Source organism: Phalaenopsis equestris, unplaced genomic scaffold, assembly GCF_001263595.1.
Source record: "Phalaenopsis equestris unplaced genomic scaffold, ASM126359v1 Scaffold000002, whole genome shotgun sequence".
Classification (NCBI taxonomy): domain Eukaryota; kingdom Viridiplantae; phylum Streptophyta; class Magnoliopsida; order Asparagales; family Orchidaceae; genus Phalaenopsis; species Phalaenopsis equestris.
This window is the reverse complement of record NW_018164444.1, coordinates 44,035,970-44,060,454: the sequence shown is the minus strand read 5'-3', so window position 1 is coordinate 44,060,454 and position 24,485 is coordinate 44,035,970. Positions and strand designations below refer to the sequence as shown.

The following is a 24,485-nucleotide window of genomic DNA, read 5'->3' as shown; positions in this document are numbered from 1 at the left end:
TATCCCTATGCCAAGAGGGGCTAAGGAATAATTTTGCTCTTAATAATTACCTTCTTCAGTGTCACTTCATAAATTTTAGGTTTTTAGGATCCTAACCAGGGGGAGAAACTTGATTTGCGAGAGTCACTTTCATAACTTGAAATTAGGATTTATTTTTTTGCAAAATTAAGACAAAAACTTTCATAAAATCATAAAAAATCAATAATTTAGGCCACATTCAAAATCAACAGGCTATAAATTTTCATATTTTGGAGTTTACTCGTTCCCTGTTGAATCGATACACATACTTGTTTCATATACTACTTGTATGACATGCATACTTGCTTGATTTAGCGGTGCTTGGCCGCATTTGATTCATATCAAACACAAACATTGACCCAGTCTAAGTCGAGTCAAGCTTAGATCGAGGCATTAAGCTATTTATTAAAGCTTCTCCTGCCTAATGGTAGATCAAACAAATTTCAATTTTAACAAGCTTATCATTAAGGCTCTTAAATGTCCAAAGAACGTTCGACTATCGTCGGCCACCTCCAGCAGTTGCCCCCTGTTTGTTACAATAAGTCACCTCACTGAACCATGTATAACTTTGTGGAGTAACAATGCGTTGTGTGTAGTAACAACCAAAATCAAAGAGAAACGAAGTGTTGTTCAAAGTAGTGACCAACATTGTGAATTAGCAAAGCATTCTATGGAGTAGCGAGTTATCCTGGACACTGCACAACAATACACTTTGAAGGCAGTGCAACAAAGTTCTAGTAACTGCAACCGCTTCAGATCATTGTGCAATGAGTTGTCTTACATACGAACCTTATACTGCGTGACCCTTTTTCACTTGTGGGATAATGATCTGTAATTGTATTATATTTGACAGGGAAAACCTCCATAGTTTCTTCTCTTTATTAGTTTTCCACGTAAGAAATTTTGGTATATCCACATAATTTTTTATTCAATGAATGTGTGTACAACACTGAGACGATAATTTCTTACTCTTTAACTACAAAATCTCTATCTTGCATCACTAATAATTTTCAATAAATAATAAGCTGCAACATTTAAGGTCGGTAATGGATTGTATAGAATTATTTCATAAATATTAATGCTATCAGGAAAAAGAAATTTTTTTAAATTTTTTATTTTACATACAATCCACAAAAGTTTTATATATTCTATGTCAAATATTTAATTATATAATAATTTTATATCATTTTAACTAAATAAACTCAAAATATATGCATAATCAGATACCATTTACTTTAAGTAAGATACTATTATTTTTTAATGCTATTTAAAATTTAAATATGTAAATAAATAAGAATTTAAAGTCATTCATATAAATCCCAAAGCAAAAAAATGACCCCACCAATTCTTTGGGGACCGTCACTTTTCTTAGACCATTTCAAATGGGAGTCTTCTCTTCAAGCGGCGGAGCGTGTTCTCTAATTTCCAATGGAAGGTGATATTTCTTATGTCCTTCGATCTGCTTCCCAGTGAGATATCTGCTGTTCAAAATCTCTTTATTTGTCAATTGATCCAAAGTACATTAAGTTCTACTCAGATTGACGACGTTATGCTCTCAGATTAATCTAAGATTTTTTTCCTTAATTTCCTCGATTTCTTCTGGGAATTTTTAGAGAAACCCTAGGGCTGTGGGTACTGGATTCCTAGCTATCAGTATTCTTTTGATGTCTAGTTTTTAGTTTTAGTTTTTTTACTTTTGGAAATGCTGAACTGATATGATTTATGTAACAGAATAGTGCCTCACAGCTCAAATAATTTTCACCCAGAATCCCAATGGAATTTTATAAATGCGTGGAAAGACTATTATACTTTAACAGTTTTACTTGGGTGCCACTGGCACTTAATATAATTCTGTCATGCAATATTCGAGCACTTAATAAAAGGTAATATTTTTCAGGTTTCTATGAGAGAAAAACGAAAATTTGACATTTTGAAGGACTGATGGGGATATCAAAGCTTATTGGGCTCAAGGCAGCAGCTTTATTCTTACTGTTCCTCTTCTTCAAACGCCTTCACCTCCCATTTCTTTCCATACCCATTCTATACTCTTCTTTAATCTCATTTTTAATTTCCATAGCCTCACATCCATATGTCAACCTCCCTCTTCTTCTGGGTAAATCCTCTGATGGAACTTTCCCACTTTGGACAACACTTATATTTGGACCTTTCCTGTTTTTCATACGTATTTTTGTTTTATTGAGGAGGATGTTGATTGGTGAACCTCTGTTTACTGAGATTTCTGAGGGTTTATTTGTTGGGGGTTGGCCTTCTTCTCTGGAACATTTACCACCTTGTAACCCAGCTGTTATTGATTGCACCTGCGAGCTACCAAGATCATCTTCTCTTTCACATAATGCATATATATGTATTGCAACATGGGATACTAGAGCTCCTCAACCATTCCAAATTGAGTCTGCTGTTCAATGGGGATTGAAGAAGAGGGCTCTAAAGAAACCTGTATACGTCCACTGTGCCTATGGTAAATAGTCATTTCTATTGAAAGTAATGTTATTTTGCACATTTTTATATAAATGTTATGTTTGTTTGAGAGAATAATGGTAAACAAAATGATACCATTTATGGAATTTTTATTCTTCAACCCGTTTGCTTTCTTTGTTACAAGCATCTAACGGCCTTATTCTATACATTTTACTAGATTTTTTTCAGGTATGGAAATATTTTAAATTCTGTTCTACTCACAAATTATCATTTTTTGTGGCATATTTTCTCATAGAAGAAATGTTATTTTCTGATGAAAGGAATGTAGTTGGCATTGTAAATTTTATTGCACATTGAATAACTTCCCAAGTTATTCATTTAATGAATCCCAGTTTAATCATTTTATGGTTGATTTGTCTTATATTTAATCTGTTTCTAAATAAATTGGAACTGTAGGAAGAAATATATTCGTTGTAATTTACTGTTGGAAGTGTTGTCCTGGACGCAGGATAGGGTTAATTGAAACACATAATTGTTTGTTGGATATGCATTTAATTTTGCAAATAACTAATGGAGTTTTGAAAAAGAAACTTTAAGTTGTTCTGTATTGCTTATTTGAGTTGCTCCTTAACTTGTTAGGAATATGAGTTATGTTCGGGAATCTTTAAGAATTTTTGGTATGGTGTTTCTTTCTCTTCACTGCTCATTTTAGCAGAAAGGCTTAGACTATTTTTCTCAAGTGAAGTTTGTTCAACTTTGATTCATCCAGAATCGCTGAATATTTTCCTGAAATTTTTTATTAGTTATCTCAAATAAGATAGATTTTCCCTGCCCTGAAACTATGATAATACTTGTGGAACATTTTAAAGTATTTTCATGATGTTTACATACATGAGCTTTGCTCTCTTTCCGGCAGTATTTTGTTATATTTGGCAAATTTGTTTATAATTTTTTAGATGATTCGGCGCTTGTCATTCCTATCCTTTTTATATCCTTTTACCTTTTCATTCCTTTCGGTGTTTTCACATGGATTTGAGGTTGTTCCATGCTCTCTCTTCATATGACGTGATTTTGTGGTGCGAACATTTTATTAAAATACCAAGGAAATTTTTTTTAAGAAATTAATGTCTTTTAGGTCCATAATTAGAAAATTTTCGGTCATCAGTGTCAGTCATCTGGGTTCATTTCCCTTTGAACTCAGGGTCATATTGGAATCTATAATGAAGTTAAAGTATCATTTTGTATTTCACAAGGGTTAGATTCTGATTCCAAAGATTTTTTCATGCATAGGAGATGCCCAAGTTCTATGTTTTGCAGCCTAAAACTTTTGGGATTCAATATCCCCTCCAAGCATAAAGGCTTGCTAGGTTATGCTTCATTTGTTTGCTTTCATAACCTGAAATCCAAATTATTAACTATGTGAGAAATGTACGAAGGAAAGCACCATACTTCATGTCCATCTCCTCCACTTCATTGGTATTGGGATATATAGGGTTTGCGAAGAATCATGTCAACGAGCTTCACTGTTCTTCTCTGAAATTTGATGTTTGTTAAATTATCAGGGCTGTTTATTTGACTACAAATTTAAGGATTTCCTGATTTATTCTTTTTCCTTTAGTTGATTTAGTTATGTGGTTATGATGTTAAAGTTTGTTCATGTAAAACAATCTTAATTCAAGCACCACAAGTAATTAAGAATTCAACTTAATTCAAGTATTTTACAATTTAATAATTCATCACAAGTTGAGTATCCACACTTTTGTATGTAGTTCTAGTGTAGCGGAAACTATATATTTCTTATTCAATAGGAGGCTTATTATTTTATTCGTTTAAGTATAGTTAGGGTTTGTTTGGAACATCTTTCTGCCTTCTTGTGTTTCAGACTATCACTACAATTTTGTTTGAGGAACTGCTTTCTAGAAATTTCTATGTTGAGAAGTTGTTTTTTTAACTTGACTTGTTAAAATGCAGCGGTTGTAAAAAAATTGCTATCTTGTTTTTTGAAAAAAAATATTTATTTATAATTCCCAGCACAGTTTTATAATAAGTTTTTTCCACCACAGTTTTACAACCGTCTTTTTAAAAAACCGCGGTCACCCCAAACAAACTCTTAATGTTGAAGATTGTCATCTTTGGTAATATAATTTGTGGGAAACACCATTGAAATCAGCCCCTAGTTGGGTCTTAGCCAGCCTGATCCTAGCCAACCCATTTGCCTTGTTGTTAAGCCCTAGCTAGTTTCCACTAGTCTTAACATGGCTCCTTTCAACGTGTTGGCTAGCCTCCTCTCCTTATTTTTTTCATTGTCATCTCATTGATCAATGGGAACATTATTGCCACCTCATTAATCCATGTGAATTGTGTAATATCCCGTTTTTATAACTAGTGGAGAGAAAACAAGAAAAACCGAATGGAGTTGAAGCGAGGAGTCGAGCAAAGGGGGAGATGAAGCGAGAAGGCCAGGAAGCCAAAGAGAGGAAGAGGAACGAAGAGTCGAACAGGGGGCAAATGGGGCAAATGAGGCAAGAAGTTTGGGAGCCGAACAGTGCAGGAAACGTCGTAGTCGGTGACAAGGAGGCTTGAAGAAGTATTGGTGTCGGGCTTTGAGGGATTCGGTGCAAAGGAGAAGCGGTAAGGAGCAAGGCCGAGGATTTCACTCAGCGAAGAGATGACGCCGGTATTGGTGTCGTGCGACCGATCGAGGAAAGGAGAATCCCTTGTTCCAACCATCGAAGAAGTAGAGGAGACGAAGCATCGCACAAGAGGCGAAAGGTTGAGCTCTTGTGCTATCCAGTTCTCAAAGAGGGGAGGAAGACGAAGTCTTCACGTGGTTTAGGGCCGACTAAGGCAATATTTATTAAATTGATTTACTAATAAAATTAATACTATAAAGGTTTATATATATATATATATATATTATATATATTATAAAGGTTGATAGTCGATCAACCCCATAGTCGGATCGAGGGGCGGACCCCCCTTCCAGGAAGGTGTGCAATTCTATCTTACGCATGAATCGAACCCCCGACTCGAGAGATTTACACCAAAGACCGCAATCAGTGGGATTACATAAAGTAAGATATGAAAATTTTATACGTTATAACGAAAAGTTAATAGCTAATTAAAATAATAATTTATATATTGTGTTTATGATAGGTTTCTAATTTAAAAGAGTCGTCGTCCAGACAAATCAAATAATAAATTAATCGACATCGATGTGAGTACTTGTATTTTTAATCTATGGGAATAGTTTGGTTCTTCTCCGCTATATTGCATTGGTAGATAACGATACTTGTACTAACTTTTTTTTTGAATTATATATTATTCTTTATTCGTCACATTGTTATGAATGCTTATAATCACTTACTATGATGCATTGGTGTATGCTATATTAAATTGAATGCGATGAGTGTATGAATAATATTTTTATATTGATTGTCTGTATGTGCATGATTTACTATGATGTAGTCACTCATTTATGATGCTAGTGCGAGAATATTAATATACTCGTGCATATAAATGAAAATTGATATTGATATTAAAGTATTTAAGTGATATAATTTTTAGACAGTGCTTGTGTTATGGATGCACAAATATAAAATAATATCAATATGATATTGATATAGTAATATTCATTGTATAACATCTTAGTTGTTTATATTGATTTATTAGAGGCTTAATCGATATGCATATTATTTTTTCTCTCTTGGGATTAAGGCTTTGTTGTTGTTGTTGTTGTATTACTGTAGTTTAGTAGTATGAGTATTCACTAGCTTGTTTACTCATAGTTATTTTAAACTAGCTTTTCAGGTTTAATTAGTTGGTTAAATGATGAGTGATGGAAGGAAAAATATTTATAGAAAACAGTACAACCAGTAACGAGTTAAAATTTAAATATACAACTTTAATTTAATTTAATTAGTGACTCCATTTGTTAAATAGTAAATGAATATATAAAATTTAATTCCCTCAGTTTGACCGTTTACTCCCGTTTTAGTTAATTTCAAGCCCCATACCGGATCGTGACAAACTGTCTTTCTAATTTTATATATTTCTTATTAGAAGCTTTCCTAAGATTGTATAAATTCTGCACAAATTAAGAATGTCCTCCTAAAATAGTTCTCTGAATCTTTTCATGATGTCATAGATTTAGGATTAACTTTTTTCTTGTTTTCCCATAATTTAACTTCAATGTTTGCCTTTCTTTCCTCGTAATTTTCTCATAGTAGGAGCCTCCATCATTGCAATCTTATCTATGTTATTTTTTATAAAATAAATACTTTTTCTATTTTTCTCACCATGGGCAACATACGTATTCATGTCCCCTTGGTCTTTGGTACTTTGGAATCTTGAAGAACTGGTTCTTACATTTGAAAAATTATAAATCCAAATTCACTATGAGATTCGTAAAACATCACTCACATATTGATTGAATGAAATATTTTTTTTCCCAAGAGGTTATAATTGGTTATTTACATGAAGCCATTTTAGTCTCAGTGTCTATAAAAGTGTCAATATAGTTTCCAAACATTTTTAATGAGGGCTAAAATAATCATCTCTGGGATTTTCTTAGTAGTAGTAGCTCTAGTGACAAAAGTGTAACTTTGGGTGATCAAATTATTGAACGACGATTTAGATATCTCGGGTCTATTGTTCAAAATGATGGTGATATAGATGAGGATGTTAATAGTAGAATTCAAGTTGGTTGGTTGAAGTGGAGGAATGCTTTGGGCCTTTTGTGTGATAGAAATGTTCCGCTTCTGTTGAAAGGAAAATTTTATAAGATGGTGGATAAGATGGTGGTGAGAAGATGGTGGTGAGAACTGCAATGCTCTATGACACTGAATGTTGGCCTTTAAAAGAGAAGCATAATACTAAGTTAAATGTTGCCGAGATGAGATTGATTAGGTGGATGATTGGCTTTGCACTTAAGAGATAAAATGAAAAATGAATAAATTTGTGATAGGGTTGGTGTAGCTCCAATGACGAACAAAATTAGAGAGAATCGTCTTAGATGGTTTGGTCACGTTAAACGACGACCGTCTAATGATCTAATTAGGAGAGTAGATGTTTTAGATTCAACTTATGATAAGAAAAACAGAGGTAGACCTAGGAAGACTTGGGCTTATTGTATAAAAAAATGATCTTAATTCATTAGAACTAAATGAAAATGTAACACTAAATAGGACGCAATGGAGAAAGGATTCATGTAGCCAACCCCACGTAGTGGGATGAAGGCTTTGTTGTTGTTGTTGTTGGGATTTTTAGATTTTGAGGCTAAAATGGACCCTACAAAAAGTCGGGGGTTTATTTTGACACTTTCTCAAATTAAATAGGTTGCCAAAGGTTGCACTTAAACATATTTGATTTGATTACTTTAATATCTTTCTTTTTGTTGCTAAAATAAATATTGTTCAAGTTTTTAATCATTAGCAGCTAATATGGATTCGATCATGCAACAATTTAATGTCTTATTGTTTTTTAACATGGTGATTTGGAGGAGGAAGTATGCTAGGAGGTTTCATCGGGATTTGGGTCCTAATGCCATACAAAAGGCATGTAAGCTATAAACAACATTGCATGGATTGGAGTAATCTCAGAGGGCTTGGTTTGAAAGGCCTGTTAAAAGACATTTCCTTATCACACACTAGACTGAATGATAATCATAAAATTTACATATATTTTCAAGTTATAAATCTTTTACTTCTTCTTGATAATCTACTAAATTATTAGAAATTTATTGTACTAATTAAAATATTTTATTTCTATAAGAAAATAATAATTTTAAAGAAATCTAGGTGTTTGATGCGGAGAGAAAAAAAATGTAAGTCCTTCTTGCAAAAACACATATTTGGAAGGTTTCGGGTTGTTTCCGTGCTTAGACCCAGTTCTAGGTGCCCAAGCCCTTGTCATTGGTGCCCAAGTGCCACATGTGGGCGCCCAGGCACTCAAATCAATCTATTCTAGCATTTGAATAAAAAATTGGGTGCCCAGAAGTCCACAATTGGCACCGAGACGCCTAAAATCTGCTAAATTGAGTCTAGAGACAAAGAACATAGCTTCTAGATGAATTCAATGCTTGTCATGCTGGCGACCTAGGTTAGTTCCTCGACAACGACGTCATAAGCTTGATGCGAATTTCCACGGTATAACCATGTAGTTTTATAAATAGTAATAAGAAAGATATCGTCTCACAGAAATTAGTTATGCAATTACTGACATTAAATTCAAGAAATATTATTTGAAAAGTCAAAACAGAGCAATGCAACAGTTAAATCGAAAATTATAAATGAAATAAAAAATTAAGGCGACTAAAACAATGGTTTATTTGGAGTAAACTTCGGGTGGGAGAGTTCCAGGGGTTGGATTTCACATATGTTGATTAACCTAGTTGATGATCAAGTCAAAGAGAGAGTAAGTTGGTTAAATGCTATTGGATTCGATCATAGGTGGCCGCAACCTCACTCTTGTAAGTTAGGATTTTTGCTATCTCCTGTACAAACTACCTTCATATTTTTGATAAATTTAATGCAAGAGATGTCGTAGGCATGTTTGGGCTTTTATAGGATCATGCAAGTTCCACCCAACTGTCTGTAACATACAATTCATCCATCGTGATGTTTATACTCACGAAGAGTCCATTGTCAACCTCTCAGTTTTGGACAAAGCTTCTACGTTGTTATCAAATTTCCACAAAATTAATAATTCATTATCAGATTGAGCAAAACATGTAGTACATTAAAAAAAAAAAAATCAAACAATTTGTATTGACATCAATTAGAAATAATCAAATATACGCGACATCCAACCTCCATAAAGAAGGATTAGTTCATATCTAAGAGAGAAATAATAAAAGTTACAAATTGCTCAACGTTTTTATGGAGGTTGGATTAAGCAATTTGTAAACTTCACGATGTCTCCTGTGCTTCTGCGTGCCTCGTTTCTGTAGCTAAAATTCTTCAATGTTTGCTAGATTTTCCTCAAAAAAAAAACCGTAGAAAAAGCTATTGTTGAACCTTCTTTAGGGATGCCAAAGTCCCCTAATTTGTTCTTAGCAATTTCTTAAATAGAAAAAGCTTCAATTGGCTCCAAGAATGATTGGAGATCCTTTCAAATCTGCTTAAATTTGGGTAAGGCTGCATCATTGTGCTGACTCTCCTTGCTTGCTATTTGTTGCAGCTTGAATGGGAGCCTGGGTGTTTGGTTAGGCGTTTGGTTCTGACATTTAGGAGTTGACCAGACTCCTTGGTTTCTCCATGTTTTGCATAGTGTTGAAGCTGCCCTTGAATTGCTTAAGCCGTTGAACAAGAACTTTTGGCACATTTTTTCATTTCTTATTATTTCTTAGTACACCTGTAATATTAAAATTAAAATTATAAAATTCTCATATAATGCGCAAATAATTGTGAATTAGCAAATTTAATGCGGGCTTAAAATTTATATATCATATGGCTATTAAACTCCCACACTATTATCTTTGCTCGTCCTCAAGCAAGGCCCTTAATCAAATCAACAATAAACGATTGCGCAACCAGTGAAGTTAATTGTTTGATCATCACTAAGTGTAACGATATTACTCTTGATCTATTAAGATTTTTCTACAGCTCACTCTCTGTCACAACATGCAATTACCCCTAATTTTCTGTTATGAGCAATTCCCTATCAAATAAAGATATGATTGTGCTAGTTGTTCACGCCCCTTTGTTTGTTCTAGCCAAATGGCCTTCTTAGCATTCCTCCTCTCCAGGTCACACTTGCTTAGAGAAGCAAACAAAGTAATGATAGATTGAAGGTGGACAAAAACTAAGAAGAAAAAAAAAAAAAAAAAAAAACTATGGGTTCAAAGAGATCTTTCGCAACGGCATATTATCGTGGTCAATTATATCTCGAGGGATACCTAAAAAAACTCTTGATAAACGAAGCTATGCTTGCTTGTTTTGACCATAAAAATAGGTCCCAAGGCAATTTTTGTCGTCTTAGCAGAGGAGAACTTCTGTTGGTAGTGCGTCGTTAGGCTACTGGTATTGAGTGAATAATTGTAATCTGATATGTTGCTCACCCTTCAATGAGGAGGGCTTACGAGACGACTACAAGACTCAACAAAGGAGTACAGAAATTGCCCAAAGGCGGCAGCAAACAATGGGGAGGAAAAGTCCTAAATAGGTAGAAATAGTCCAGTTAGGATTCAATGGACCCGTCGTCCCAGGTTATCAATACTCAAAGTCTATTTGATAATGAAGGTAGTTGACCCAACTCGATTAGGAATCACCTATCAGCAACCTATGAGTTGCCTCATTCGGGGTGGCCTAGTTGCCCCAAAAGTCAAAAAGAGACTTCTAAGCTCATATGACTCCACTTAGGTAGAAGAAGGTATAGTAGAACTTATATCCGCCAAAGGTATGATAGGAAGGCCTACGGAGTAGAAGGGTGGACGACCCGACTACAAAGCCAAATTGCCCAACAAAGGACTCGCAATTCCGTTTGGGTGGGGACTATCTCTAGCACCCTAAATGTACTAACAAAACTACCTAGTTGTATTAAAAAATATGCTTGTCTAGTCGGGTTGGGAAGTGAGAACACATTCCTTCAAGATATGCAATATAAATGCAATTGTCTAAGACATTCTAGGCAAGCAGGCTTTATTAAATGCTTGAGGGATAAATTTATGCAGTTATTATCATTTTAGATCCAGCCTGAAGATCATGTGAGAAAGTAAAGATAGAAAATAAAATAACATATCTTAAAAACTTAAATATTTTAATTATAAATTATTAATGTAAATCTTTTAAGATTAAGATTTTATAATAAAAATTTTACCCTTATAGCTTATTCATGATTGTACACAGAGGCAAATAAAGACGTAACAGCAACACTCAACGATAAAATAAAAATATTGAATAAATAATAAGAGGCCAAACGTCGTTGGGTCAGCTACAATCCAAGAAAATTAAAAATGCAGTCAGGCGCCGTATATACATGCTCAATCCTAAGTATATAGTAAAATATATTATAAAATTAAGGTACGAGGCACGAGTAAGTAGCTCATGATCCTCTCCAGACGGCTCCATGCATCAAATGACTCGAGAATTCCCGCTCATATTTTTTTTCAAGTACGGACTTTCGTAGACTCTAAAAGTACATTAAAAAAAAATCTTGATCTACAAAACAAACATTAGTGTATGCGACATATAATGAGCTAAGTTCGATGAGAAACTAAGCCCAACGAAGTAGACCACCCAGTGCATATAAATTCACATGTATGCAGATTAAGGGCCTGAGAAACTAAGCCCAACGAGCCCGACATAAGAAGATTGTTATGATATGAATTATGCAATGAAGGCATCGTGATGCAACAAATACATCACACAAGTGATGAATGTATCAAATGTACTCACAATGAAACATCCGATGGGTCATACAAAACATGCAAAATGCGATCTCAAATAAGAAGGGTGAAATCATGGGATCGTATAGATGGTCCCGAGGTACCCACCTTTTGTCCTAGAAAGGACTTCGGGTACCACGATGGCAAATCACCTAACATGTAATAAATACATAAGAAGCATGCAACACCACATATTTGAAATGCTTGCAAAAGACAAGTAAAAAAGACAAAACATGCATATGTAAAAAATGCATAAATGCAAACAAATGTATTGTAGCTCTTCTAATTCAGAGGCAAAGTGGATGGCGTCACGACGCCAAAATGTGGTGCTTAGACACCAGTCTCCCTTTGAACTTCTAACCAGTGCAAGGATTGTGCTGACTTTTTAAAATCTTATCAACAAACATTTACTCTTAGGTAATGACACACCTCACCGGGTGGTCTGGGCAAGTAAACACGAAATAAAAAATGTGAAATGAACTTATAACGATAAAGTTAGTAACGACTAGCTCGTTATAACCCAGTCGATAAGTCGGACCTAAGAACCGTCACCCATGCAAAGGGGTGTACAAACGGTTTGGGATATAAATAAATCCCCAATTTTTCAATTTATAAAGGTTAGAAAATCGTTTGTTTGGAACAGTCAAACTCAGCCAGCAGGGCAAAGCTGAAATGAGGGTCGCCACTAATATGGAATGGTATACCAATGATCTATGGGTAAAAACCAGAGACTCATCTCAAACTATAAAGGTCAAGAAGCCAACAAATATTTGACTGAGTCGAATCCAACTAATCAGCAGGGTAACACATAGTTGTTGCACTGCATCAAAGGCGGTGCACCTATTATGCGTTCATTAGAAATAAAAATTTCAAGTGGGCCTCAGCGTCAAGTTGAAAAAGGTCAAGGCCTAAGGCCCACAGCTAAAAATAGCCCTTCGACTTTCGGTTCAAAGGGCTCAAGACCCATGGCGTTGATGTCGAGAAATGGCACCGTCACTCTAGATTAGATAGACTCAAGGTCTAGTGAAGCCATAACGCTGAGAGCAACATCACGTCCTTTCAGCCAAACAGAGGGGTATGACATTGCAACATTGATAAGCGACGTTGCAGCACTATGCCAACCCAAGATAGGATGACATCATGGCATTGTAGAAACGATGCCGCGTCGTTGTTCAAAAGAGGTACAACGCTTAGGCGCCAACACCTAGGCGCCAAAAAGTGGTTCCTAAGCGTCATACCTAGGGTTATGCGCTATGATGCCCAAATGCAGCGCCAAGGGAAAAGTAGAGAGTTTAACCACTGGAGAAAGTGAGAAAATTGGGTAGGAAAGTCTATCTTATAAGCTTCTTCTAACAAAAGCCTAAACCTAGCCTCTCTAGGGGATGAAGGAAGAGGGAAAAAAACGCTAAGGCTTAAAGAAACCTCACCCACGAGATGGTTGATGAAGTCCCTCTGCTCAAAAGCTTCAGAAATGGCTCCTTGAACTCCTCCGGCCGTGAAAGACATCACCTCCGATGATGGAAGGAGAGAAACAAGAAAGGCTCGAAAAGAGGTGTGGAAGGAAAAATCAGACATTGAAAGCTCGGAATGGAGAGGGGTTAGCAAAGTGGTGTGGAGGGAAGCTCAGATATCAAAAATCTCATTGAGAATACTCACCACATAAAAAATGGGGAAGGAGAGGAGCTCACACCATCAAAATGGGAAAGTAGTGAAGCTCAAACCATCAAAATGGGGAGAAACTCTCCATTTACACCCCTGGGAGCTCAAAAGGGCGGCTGAAATCAAAATCCTCAACCCTAAGGCAGCCCATGATTGCCGCTTTCAAAGGGAAAAAAATACAATTTAGCGTCGTCACACCGTTTACGGTGTCCAATGCTGTTGATGTGGCAAATGTCACGTCATCTGGCAATACAAACTTCGCGACTTAAAATCTGATATGTTCGGCTAGGTGTTGCGCCGAAGCTGACGTGGCACTGACACTCATCCAATCAGACGATGTTCTCGGGAAGAGAATGTTAACTTTTTGCACAGTTATGTGATGCTCTATCGCTCTTTTGCCATGATCTCTGACCTTCAATTTATTTTTCAGAATTGAGTCTAATAGAAATCCGGATGTATGGGTGTAAAGTTATGGCAATTTCCGCAGAGTTGCAGAATGGGGCATTTTTCATGAAGCACTGCCATCGAAATGAGCCCGAAATCACTAAATTTGCAGGCTGGCCATAAAATGCAAGAAAAATGAGTCGCAGGATGCTTAAACTTAATATGGCATAAAAAACAAGTTAAAAATGATGCCAACACAAGTATTTTAGTGTGGTGATCACGATTTATATTATTTTCTACAGAGTCAAGGAGCTCACTTATTATTAAGTATATTAGACCCAACTTGTCCCGCTTTCTAGTATTTGTCATAGGATCATTATAGCGACCCCAATTTTTTAATTGGCATAAATACCACCTGGACAGAGATTGGGATCTTCGATTCCCCAGACCGTATTTTATTTCTACAGTCTTGGTTATAAATCTCACTTTTTCTTTCGACCTAGGAAATTCCCACTTTGCAGTCTACATTTTTTGTCTTAGAGCATATTATTTGCTATGTATCACTTAGATGGCCTAACAGAAAGATATATAGTGTCAGATCTGGGATTATAGACTGTACGTTCAGCCTAGCCTACTCGGCATAGGTAAACTTTCTGAGCAATAGTTTGTAGTAATAATCAAGTTTATAAGAATCACAAGTTGAAGTGTAATACAGATCATGCTCTCCTATAATGCTGCGACTGATGACAACAAATTACAATGACTTACATTTTACAGTTGATAGATTTTTGTTTCACTCATTTTCCTAGACCTCCCCAAAATGAATAATATGTAAATTAGATAGACTTGAAAATGGTTCCACAGAGATGTGGTTATGTACATCTCAGTCTTCTCTTCTGAGATGTTGCAACAAATGATGCATAATTAAATGAAAAACTCACACCATCGCGACACACGAATGAAGCAAAATTGAACCAAACCAGCATGGCTAAGCATAACAAAAGCAAAAACAAGTATATTCAAATGCACAAACAAATTGATAATAATATAGTTTAAATAGAATTGCGGTAGAAAGAGAGACAACCATGGCAAACACAAAATGAGAGCAACACATATTAAAATGCCCCTCGCACTTCGTTGTAGTGTTGCCTTCAACGCCGAGAGAAGATAGTTAAATGAGAATTAAGAGAATTTAAAGAAAAATGAATATAAAATAAAGTAAAGAAAGGAACTTCCCAGCGGAGCACAATCCTAATCATCTTCTTCTTTTCATATTCCAATGTCTCTGGCTACTGTGGTGATATTAGAAAGGATTCGTTGTTGGGGCCTGCATGGAGGTGTCACTTACTGAACATATCTGCTTGCTTACATTATCGTGGCTTTGTTGGTTGGTTTCTAATAGGTGTTGCATGCTGTATCTAAAAAATTCATTCTACTCTCCTCTGTTGCAGCTCTATTTGGTCTAGTCCTATGTTTAGGCCCTCAAAGCGGACCTCCCATTCAGTAATCTGCTTGTCGCATAACACTGAGTACCACTTCAATGCCGATGTTGGAACTTATTCGGGGGCTTGGAGTATTTTCTCCTTCTCATGCTCCTCCTGCCAACACTGTCTGTGTCAAGGTCCCATCTGAAGTATCTTATTTTTGGTGAGCACAAAATTTGATTAAATGACCTTGTTGGAGGAGCTCATGGAGACCTCGGTCAGGACACAACCCATACATATATCAGGGAGGGACAAGCAAGCTCCCTGGTCGTTTTGGCCTTGGCTGTGTACATAATGCTACTGTGAATGATATTTCCGATAACTATTGTTATGTTTATCTGAGTTGTGAAATTAAGAGTGGCGCGCTACTTCGTGACATCGGTGAGCGTGACAGAGATAAATGCTTGTCATGCTTAAATAGCGGTGAGTCTAAAGACCAGAAAATTGACAGATGCCTGTTGCGCCTTTTCCATTGGGTGCTTGACATGGTAAGCTCATGGAGAATTCTCAGTGAAAAAAGAGACTCTTACTATTTTGACTGGTCCAAGAAAGAATGTTCCAATGGAAATGGAAAGAGAAGTGGTACTTTGAAAATCAAAAGGCGCTAGTTCTTTCTTTTATATTCCTTTTTTTAGAGTTCCTCTTCAGCCGTTGAGAGCTCCCTAAAAGCCTGTGTAGCAGGAGGGGTCCTTATGTCCGACTTCGATCGAGTTGAAGGTAAATAGTCGCTAATACACTTTAAGCAGGAAGAGTTTGCCTTCGATGCTCTTTGCCTTTGCTCCGGGGAGCATCCTAGATAAAAGGTGCTTGAACAGCGCATATGCGACAACAACCAAGGTGAATCCGATGTTCATGGAATTTCAAGTTTTTTCGAGGGAGGCAGTCAGACAAGCACCAGGCAAGGAAACCGACAGCAAAGAGAATTACAACTGGCTCTCACGAGATAGAAGTAGCTAGCATTGGGACTCTTTATGGTATAGGCAGTATGACTCGTTTATACTGTTGAGCTAATTCAGTGAGAATACTCTAAAAAGAAAAAAAGTCCTATATAAGTGAGCTCTTATGCTCCTTAGGAAGGCCGAATGAAGGTATTCTGAATGTGGGGCAAATCTCAAGAGATGAGCTTAACACTAGCTACTATCTGGTTTGTTGTTTAAAAAGGTTGAGTGCATGTCTTTAGGAATGTCCTGCAAGCCATAAAAAATTATTAATATCATGCTTGTTAAAAGCTGCATGCCCGCCTTGAACGTAGCATTGTCCATCTATGCTCTTTCTGTTGCATTGGCAAACAATTCACGCATGATAATGACAAAGGAAAATTATGGGTGCCTTCCAAATATTTCCCATCTCCTAGAAATCAGCATGGAAGCCCCTATTCCGGTACATCTGGTTTGGATGAGTAGATATTCTTGAATCTTTATGATGCTGCGTAGAAGTAGAATTTCTTCAAGTCCCCGCTGCTACAGATTTGGTGTGCTTCAACATAGTTAAAATCTGTAGAGAATGGCTGCTAGCAAAAGTCACAAAGGATTTAGAGATGGAGGTGTGAAGGAATTGACCCTCTCCTTCTCTGTCTATAGCTCTTGCAAAGGGATCCCTTGGTGAAACATCAGTGTTCATTATGTTCCCGGTGTAATTAAGGCTTTTGCTCAAGCTATAGGTTCATATTGAAGATACATTTAATATATGAACGGGCCTGGGCCTATGGTTTATATCACAACTCCCGACATTTTTGTTCATTTCTTGGAAAAAAAATATCAGTTGCGCATTTGCATGATTGCATCTGACTCTTATATCACGGATTTATTCCCTTCAATGAATCTTCTTAAAATCTCGTCATTGGTCTAATGCTTTTTAATAAAATTAATGGAATAGGTTTCTATCCTTAAGAAAGGATAAATTTAATCCCAACCATTTAAAACTAAAATATTAATTTTCTTTTTTTTCTTTGTTTGAATAATAACTACCGCTTGAATCATGACACATTGAAAAGAGGATAATCAGGCCTTCACTTTTGAAATAGGATAAACATTTGTTCCATTAACCTTGGCCATCCAAGCATCCAACCTTTGATGAGGGATTTCCTCTGTATACTTTTTCTATCTCACTTGGCTATAGCGTTAAAAAATCATAGACTTTTCTTCTCTTTATGGTTTCTTATGTACCCTAGTACTTAAGCTTGACATACATGAAATGATTCGAGTTTCTCCTTGTGCTTGGAGACTTCCAGATTAATTTTGTAGGATTATTTGTTTCTTACATTTCTTGTTTTAGTCGATGATTGAAATTGCATGAAGTATAATATGCAATATTTGATAAATAGGGTGTGATTACATGAGTGGCTCAAAATAGAATAGTTTTTTTTTTTTTTAAATTTTTTGCCTTTTTTATATTTTTTAATATGAGAATTTAATAATGATTTAGCTGATGTGACTGTGTTCTGCTTGGGTGTGGAATTCGAATGAGCAAGAGAGTTACAATGTTCATTGTTGTGTGTTGGAAACAATTTTTATTGTTAATAAGTTTCCTCTCTGAAGCCTGATATTATATTCTGCTCATGACTTGAAAAAATAAGAGGTTATTAGGCTAGTCGAGGGATTTTGTTTTTAAGAAGGTCCTCTGATTTTTAGCTTGGCACCTGAGTTTGTAGGGGTGTAAGAACTAAAATTAATTTCGTAGGTTTTCTTTTTGAATAACAAAGGAGGCCCTCCATTTGAGGGTGAGAATGAAAAATCTTTTTTATTTTCCCTTTAAAGTGGGTATTTAGAAAGATGATTGTGATTGATAATTTAGTAATTTTTGTAGGATGATGGATGGAGGAGTCACCATATGTGATAACCATTATTCATAAAAATACCCTTGGGTGAGTCCTTTTCTCACGCTAGGGTGATTCATGGGTGGATGATACCTACAATATTTGAAATCCGCGTGTTCTCATATTTGTGGAATGATTATGGGATTAGTGTTGAGTTTGATCTGAGTTGCACTTTGGATTTTATTACACATTTGTTGACTGCCAAAAATAATTTCATGACCTACAATACCCTTTAGATACCTAAAAATTCACTTGTCTGCTTCCTAATGTCGCCTTCCAGGTTTAGCCATGTATTTACAGACTTGACTAATTCCATGAGTCAAATCAGGACGAGTACATACCATTGCATAAATCAAGCAGCCAACTGCACTGACATATGAAACTTTTGTCATGTCCTCGATTTTTGTATGTCTTAGGACACTGTTATGAAGAAATCTTAAAATGATTTGCCAAAGAAGTGCTTACAGGCTTTGTTTTGTTCATCTCAAACCTGTCCAACACTTTCTCAACATGGTCTCGTTGAGATAAACATAATCGTCTTTAGACTCTGTCTCGATGAATCTCCATTCCAAGAATCTTCTTCGTAGGACCCAAGTCTTTCATGTCAAATTTCCAACTCAATAAAGCTTTCAAGCCTCGGACATCATTCATATTCTTTACAACAATCAATATATCATCAACATATAGTAACAGAAAAATAATAGAACCATCATCAAGGCTCTTCACATAAACACAATAATCATACTCACATCACCTGTAGCCAATCTGAATCATGTAGGAGTCGAACCACTTGTACCACTGTCTTGGAGACTGTTTCAACCCATACAACAATTTCTTTGATCTGCAAACTAGATGCTATTGTCCAGGTTGAGTGAAACCTTCTGGCTGCTTCATGTAAATCTGCTCCTCCAGATCACCATGCAAGAAAACAGTTATAACATCCATCTGCTCCAAATGCAAATCCCAAATTGCTACTAATGCAAGCACTGTCTTGATTGAAATATGTCTGACCACAGGAGAAAAGATTTCATCATAATCTATCGCATTCTGCTGTGAAAATCTCTTTATTACCAGTCGATCTTTGAACTTTTCCCTTTCTTTTTTTGATACTGCTGGTTTCCTTTTGTACACCCACTTGCAACCAATAGTCTTCTTTCCCTCATGAAGCTGAACTAGCTCTCATGTACTAGCTCTCTCATGTGCGATTTTTCTGCAAAGACTCTATCTCCTCAACCATTGCACCCATCCATTTTTATTTCTCCTGGCTAGTGATAGCTTCTTGAAAAATGACTGGATCATCGCTGCTGATGAGAAGTGCACAAAAGACCAAGTCTTCATAACCCAATCTGCTAGTAGGTCTTATATTGGTGTGTCTCTGTCTGTCTCTGGCTAGATTATAATTCTGCAGATCATTTGGAATGAAATCATCAGGTGTTGGATTTGAACCTTCAACTCTCTTAGTTGTTTCTATATGTTGTTCTAAATCCATTTGCACTGCATCTGAACAGGAACTGTTCTCTGACACTTTGTTTTGATTCTGCTGCAACATGGACTGTTCATCAAAAACTGCATCTCTGCTGATCACCATCTTCTTTGCAATTGGATCCCAAAAACTTGTATTCTTTCACACATTTCTTGTAGCCCAGAAAGATGCACTTCTTGGATTTTGCATCAAGTTTTGATCTTTCATTTTCAGGTACATGCACATAAGCAGGACAATCAGAAATCTGTAAATGATCGAATTAACTGGATTATCTGTCCATAGCTCTTCTGCGACCTTGCTACCCAACAATGTCCGAGGTGATCTATTGATGAGATAACATGTCATATTCACAGGCTCTATCCAGAAACTCTTAGAAAGCCCTGCATTCAGTCTCAAGCATCTTGTCATTTCAGTTAAGGACTTGTTCATTCTTTCTGCCACACCATTCTGCTGTGGTGTCTTGTGGACTGAAACATACCTCTGAATCCCATGCTCCTCACAAAACTTCTGAAACTGCGAATTTGTGTACTCAGTGAATCTGTGTACTTTGTGCCATTATCAGACCTCAAATACTTGATCTTTCTGGCAGTTTGGTTCTCCACCTCAGCTTTCCACAACTTGAATTTAGAGAAGACTTTGGATTTTTGCTTTAAGAAATACACCCTACACCCAAACTTTCCTGGATCAAACTTTCCTGGATAAATTATCAATAAAGGTAACAAAATATTGAGATCCTCTCAATGACGATTCATTGATAGGGCCTCATACATCAGAATTCACATAATCAAGAATCCCTTTAGTTTTATGTTTTCCAGTCATAAAACTGACTCTAGTCTGTTTAGTCTGTTTTCTACACAAAACTTACAAAGATTGAGCTTGCAGCTTTTAACACCATGCAACAGGTTTCTTCTATGCAATTTCGTCATCCCACGTTCACTGAGATGACCCAGACGCATATGTCATAGCTTTGTATTATCATCATCTGACTCCACAAAATGAACTCCACATACAACTGTACTCCCCAACAGTTTGTAGATATTGCCTGCAGTTAACTTTTCTTTCATCACCGTCAGTGCACCCTTAACAATTCTAATGGTTTCTCTGTCTTCATCTGTCTTAGGAATGAAACAATTTCAATGTGTAGTGTCCAAAAAAATCAAATTCTTCAGATCTGGAATATGTCTGATATCACATAATGTTCTAATTGTGTCATCATACATCTTAATTCTGACTTCTCTAATACCAACAATATTGTAACATATGTCATCACCTAGATAAATTGAGCCAGAATTAGTTGACCTGTATGAATTAAACCACCCTCTGTTAGGTGTTATGTGATAAGAGCATCTTGAATCAAGAATCCATGCATCCGTGAACTGAGTTGATGAAACTGAAAGCATATCGTCATCACTGCAATCTGCATTGTCACTCTGCACCACATTTACAGACTTCGATAATCAATCACCTTTCTCCCCAGTCTGTTTCCTGAGCTTTGGACAATCTTTTTTCATATGACCTGACTCTTTGCAATTGTAGCAATGAATTGTTTTTTTTTTTTCCTTTGGACTTGGATATGGAATTTCACCTTCTAGAACCCTTGTTCTCATTCTTCCTTCCACGATCCTGCTTACCCTTAACATATAAACTGTCGTCATGAGAGCTTTCCCCTGCATTCTGATTCCGTTGGTTGTGAGCCAACAATGCTGCAGTAATCTCATCAACTTTGATAGTTTCTTTTCCATATGTAAGAGTAGTCACCAGGTGTTTATAGGAAGAAGGTAATGAACACAACAAAATCATCGCTCGATCTTCATCCTCAATATTCACATCAAGTCGTGACAGGTCTGTGATTATTTGATTGAAGTTATTAACATGCTGCGCCAGATCAGAATCTTATTGCATCTTCATCCCATACAACTTTTGCTTCAGATATAATTTATTTGTCAGAGATTTAGCCGTAATCTGTGTTTCCAATTTCTTTCATATCTCCGGGAGATTTTAGATTCATCGTGTGCATAACTTCATCTATCACATATAGGCGTATAGTTGTTGCCGCTCGTTGTTGCAATTCTTTCCAATTTTCATCCTCCATAGCATCTAGTTTTGTTGCTCGCGAAGCCTTCAAGATTTCCTATTGAGCCAACAGATCTTTCACTCTTGTTTGCCATAATCTGAAGTTACCAGTTCCATTGAACTTCACCATCTCAAATTTTGTACCAGAAATTGTCATTTGAAATTGATTCTGCAACAAAAAACTTCTGTTAATTCCTCTGCAAATCCTTGTTCATAATTTTTTTTAAAAAAAGAAGGATTGAAAAATTCTCTTAATTAAGTTTCCTTAATTAAGATTTTTTTTCAGAAAAGTAATAATTTTTTTTTTGAAAAGAAAAGATTGAAATATTTTTTTTTAATTAAGCTTCCTTAATTAAGTCTCCATTAATTAAAATATTTCCTTTAATTAACTAATTTTCAAAAAATTTTCTTTTTCCCGCAAAGTAATAAAATAAGGACTTCCAATTTCTTTCTCCGCATGCAAAGGAATAAAATCCGAATTTGATTTACTTCTAATTTTCTTCCCCAAAGAAAAGAAATCGGAGCTTCCAATTTTCGGCTCGAATTCCTTTCAATCTTCGGCCTCTTGCAAAAGAATGAAACTAATTTTCACCTCCCAACAAAGAACTTGGAGCCTCCAACAATGGAAAGGAAATCACCTCCTCGAAAATATCCCAATTACACCTCCGCGCCCTGCAGCCTTCCGCGACGAACCTTTTTGCCGCCTCCGCGCAGGAGCCGCCTTGATCGCGCAGAAGCTCCCCTTCTCGCCAAATCCTTCGCGTAAAGCCTCCTCCTTCGCCAACGAAAGGAGTTCTCGAAGCCTCCTCTTGCTTGGTTGGTCAAAGCACTAGCCGAATCTCTGCCGATTCCGAACTACCGAGGGCCGAATTCGCTCCGAATCGGCTAAACCCAGCCGCCAAATCTCTTCGTCCCTGCGCCGCCAATCCTCGACTGGGTAGAACCTTCGTCGAGCTCGGAACTGCCGCCAACCTTCTTCCTGCGCCGACAAAATTTTTCTTCCATGCCTTCGAACCTGACTCTGATACCACTTGTTGAGAAATTAGAGCGAAGAAAAACAGGAATCGACACAAATTCAGAAGAACACACAAAGATTTAACGAGGTTCGACAAAGATGTCTACGTCCTCGGGAGTGGAGCAGTGACTTTTTCACTAATTCAGAAAAAGAGTACGAGATACAGAATATGGGATAACACCTAGGGTTACATACATGTTTATTTATAATCCTAGAAAACTCTGGAGTACAATATGTAATTACCAAATTACCCTTGTACCTCACCCCCAACCGACATAAGGGAACTCCCCTGATTTGGACATAATCTTCTGTTCCGCTCCACTTCTCTCCAACATCTGTCCCTTATATGGTATATGAGTCATACCTAACAGAAGTCGAGGACAAATACTCTCTGTGGAACAAGCTAAAGTTGGAGCACCACTCACCTTTGGATGCAACCCTAGAAGGAGAAACCAGAATACCGACTGCTGTCCTGAACAGAAATACGAAAAACCTGAAATCCAAACATAATACAAGACCTATGTAGGAAAAGACTAGAAATGAAGGAAGGATAAAATGAAACATGCTAAAAATTGGAAAGGAATTGAAAGAGGAGTTGCTCGGTTTGGTTCATGCGACCCGGATACTGCGTTCGATCATCATTTGCACGAATCCTACGTGCAGGATTCGATCCGATGGGCGCCTGGGCGCTGGGCATCCCGCGCAGATCTTGTTATTATGGTTGGACAATCACCCATGTTAACTGAGACTTCGTAGAATAGAGAAATCATGCAGTCAAAGAATTTTATGAAATAAGTCGAATGGTTAATATTGTTTATCAACAGATATTTTGTAGCTTCTTTTATGTAGCCCTTGTATAAAAACTATCACAAATAAATTGCCCGTTACCTATTGTTCTCTATTTCTCTAATGATGTCATTGAATCTGACACAAACTAATATGTGTCACAGGTCATGGCAGAAGTGTTTGTGTGATGTGTGCTCTTCTAGTCACACTAGGCCTTGCTGAAGACTGGAAGAAGGCTGAAAAAATGATAAGGGAAAAACGTCCCTCCATCCGCATGAATGACCTTCACCGCAGAAGCTTGGAAGAATGGTCGAAGAATCGCGTCACACCCAAACGGGTCGCACAAACAGCTGTGAGTTCTCTGTTCTTGTCCAACACTTCTCTGAAAAAGTAATTTCAGTAAAAATAGAAATTGGAATAAAAAATCACAAATGGGAAGTTGTCACTTGTTTGATTGAAGGAAAAAAAGTAGTTTTCTTTATTTTAATACTTTTGTTTTTTTTGTTTTTTTTTGTTTGCTTGATAGTCATCTTTAGATATTTGAATTATTTCTAGTATTATACATGGTTGAATCTCTTATACATCGAATATTTTATAGTTTGTCTAGTTGGATTGGTGGACAAATTTTCTAAATCAATTGAACCAAATCCAATAGATCGAATCATGCGAAGAATCTAATCAAATTAATTTGATTTGGTCAGTTCGGTTCTGATCTAACTGAATTTTTGAAAAAAAAAAGGAAAGTAAAAGATTTGGATATATCACATCCGGATGTAAGTGTTGAGAAAGGCAAAAGTTTTCATGATCAATAGCTTGACAATTAATTGTATATATATAGTTGGCAATTGTTTTGTCAGTCGTAAGTCTCATCTGACTAGGGTTTTATTCCTACTAGAAGCGATAGCACATTGGGGGAGCAGTATTTCCGAATAGCCCTTAATATA

The 24,485-nt window shown here is 36.5% G+C and overlaps 1 protein-coding gene across 3 annotated transcripts; it reads left to right on the top strand.

Annotated features, from left to right (window-relative positions):
• Positions 1–1,374: 1,374 nt before the first annotated feature.
• Positions 1,375–24,047, top strand: LOC110026330 (uncharacterized protein YnbD-like). Of its 3 annotated transcripts, none has more exons than XM_020727257.1 (3): positions 1,375–1,453; positions 1,916–2,497; positions 23,706–24,047. In XM_020727257.1, the coding sequence occupies exons 2-3, from the start codon at positions 1,960–1,962 to the stop codon at positions 23,933–23,935; spliced, it is 768 nt and encodes a 255-aa protein (XP_020582916.1). In that variant the 5' UTR covers positions 1,375–1,453; positions 1,916–1,959; the 3' UTR covers positions 23,936–24,047. The 3 variants fall into 3 exon arrangements, with proteins under 3 accessions (XP_020582916.1, XP_020583074.1, XP_020582996.1); XM_020727415.1 differs by lacking the exon at positions 1,375–1,453 and adding an exon at positions 1,454–1,535; XM_020727337.1 differs by lacking the exon at positions 1,375–1,453 and adding an exon at positions 1,549–1,588.
• Positions 24,048–24,485: the final 438 nt, after the last annotated feature.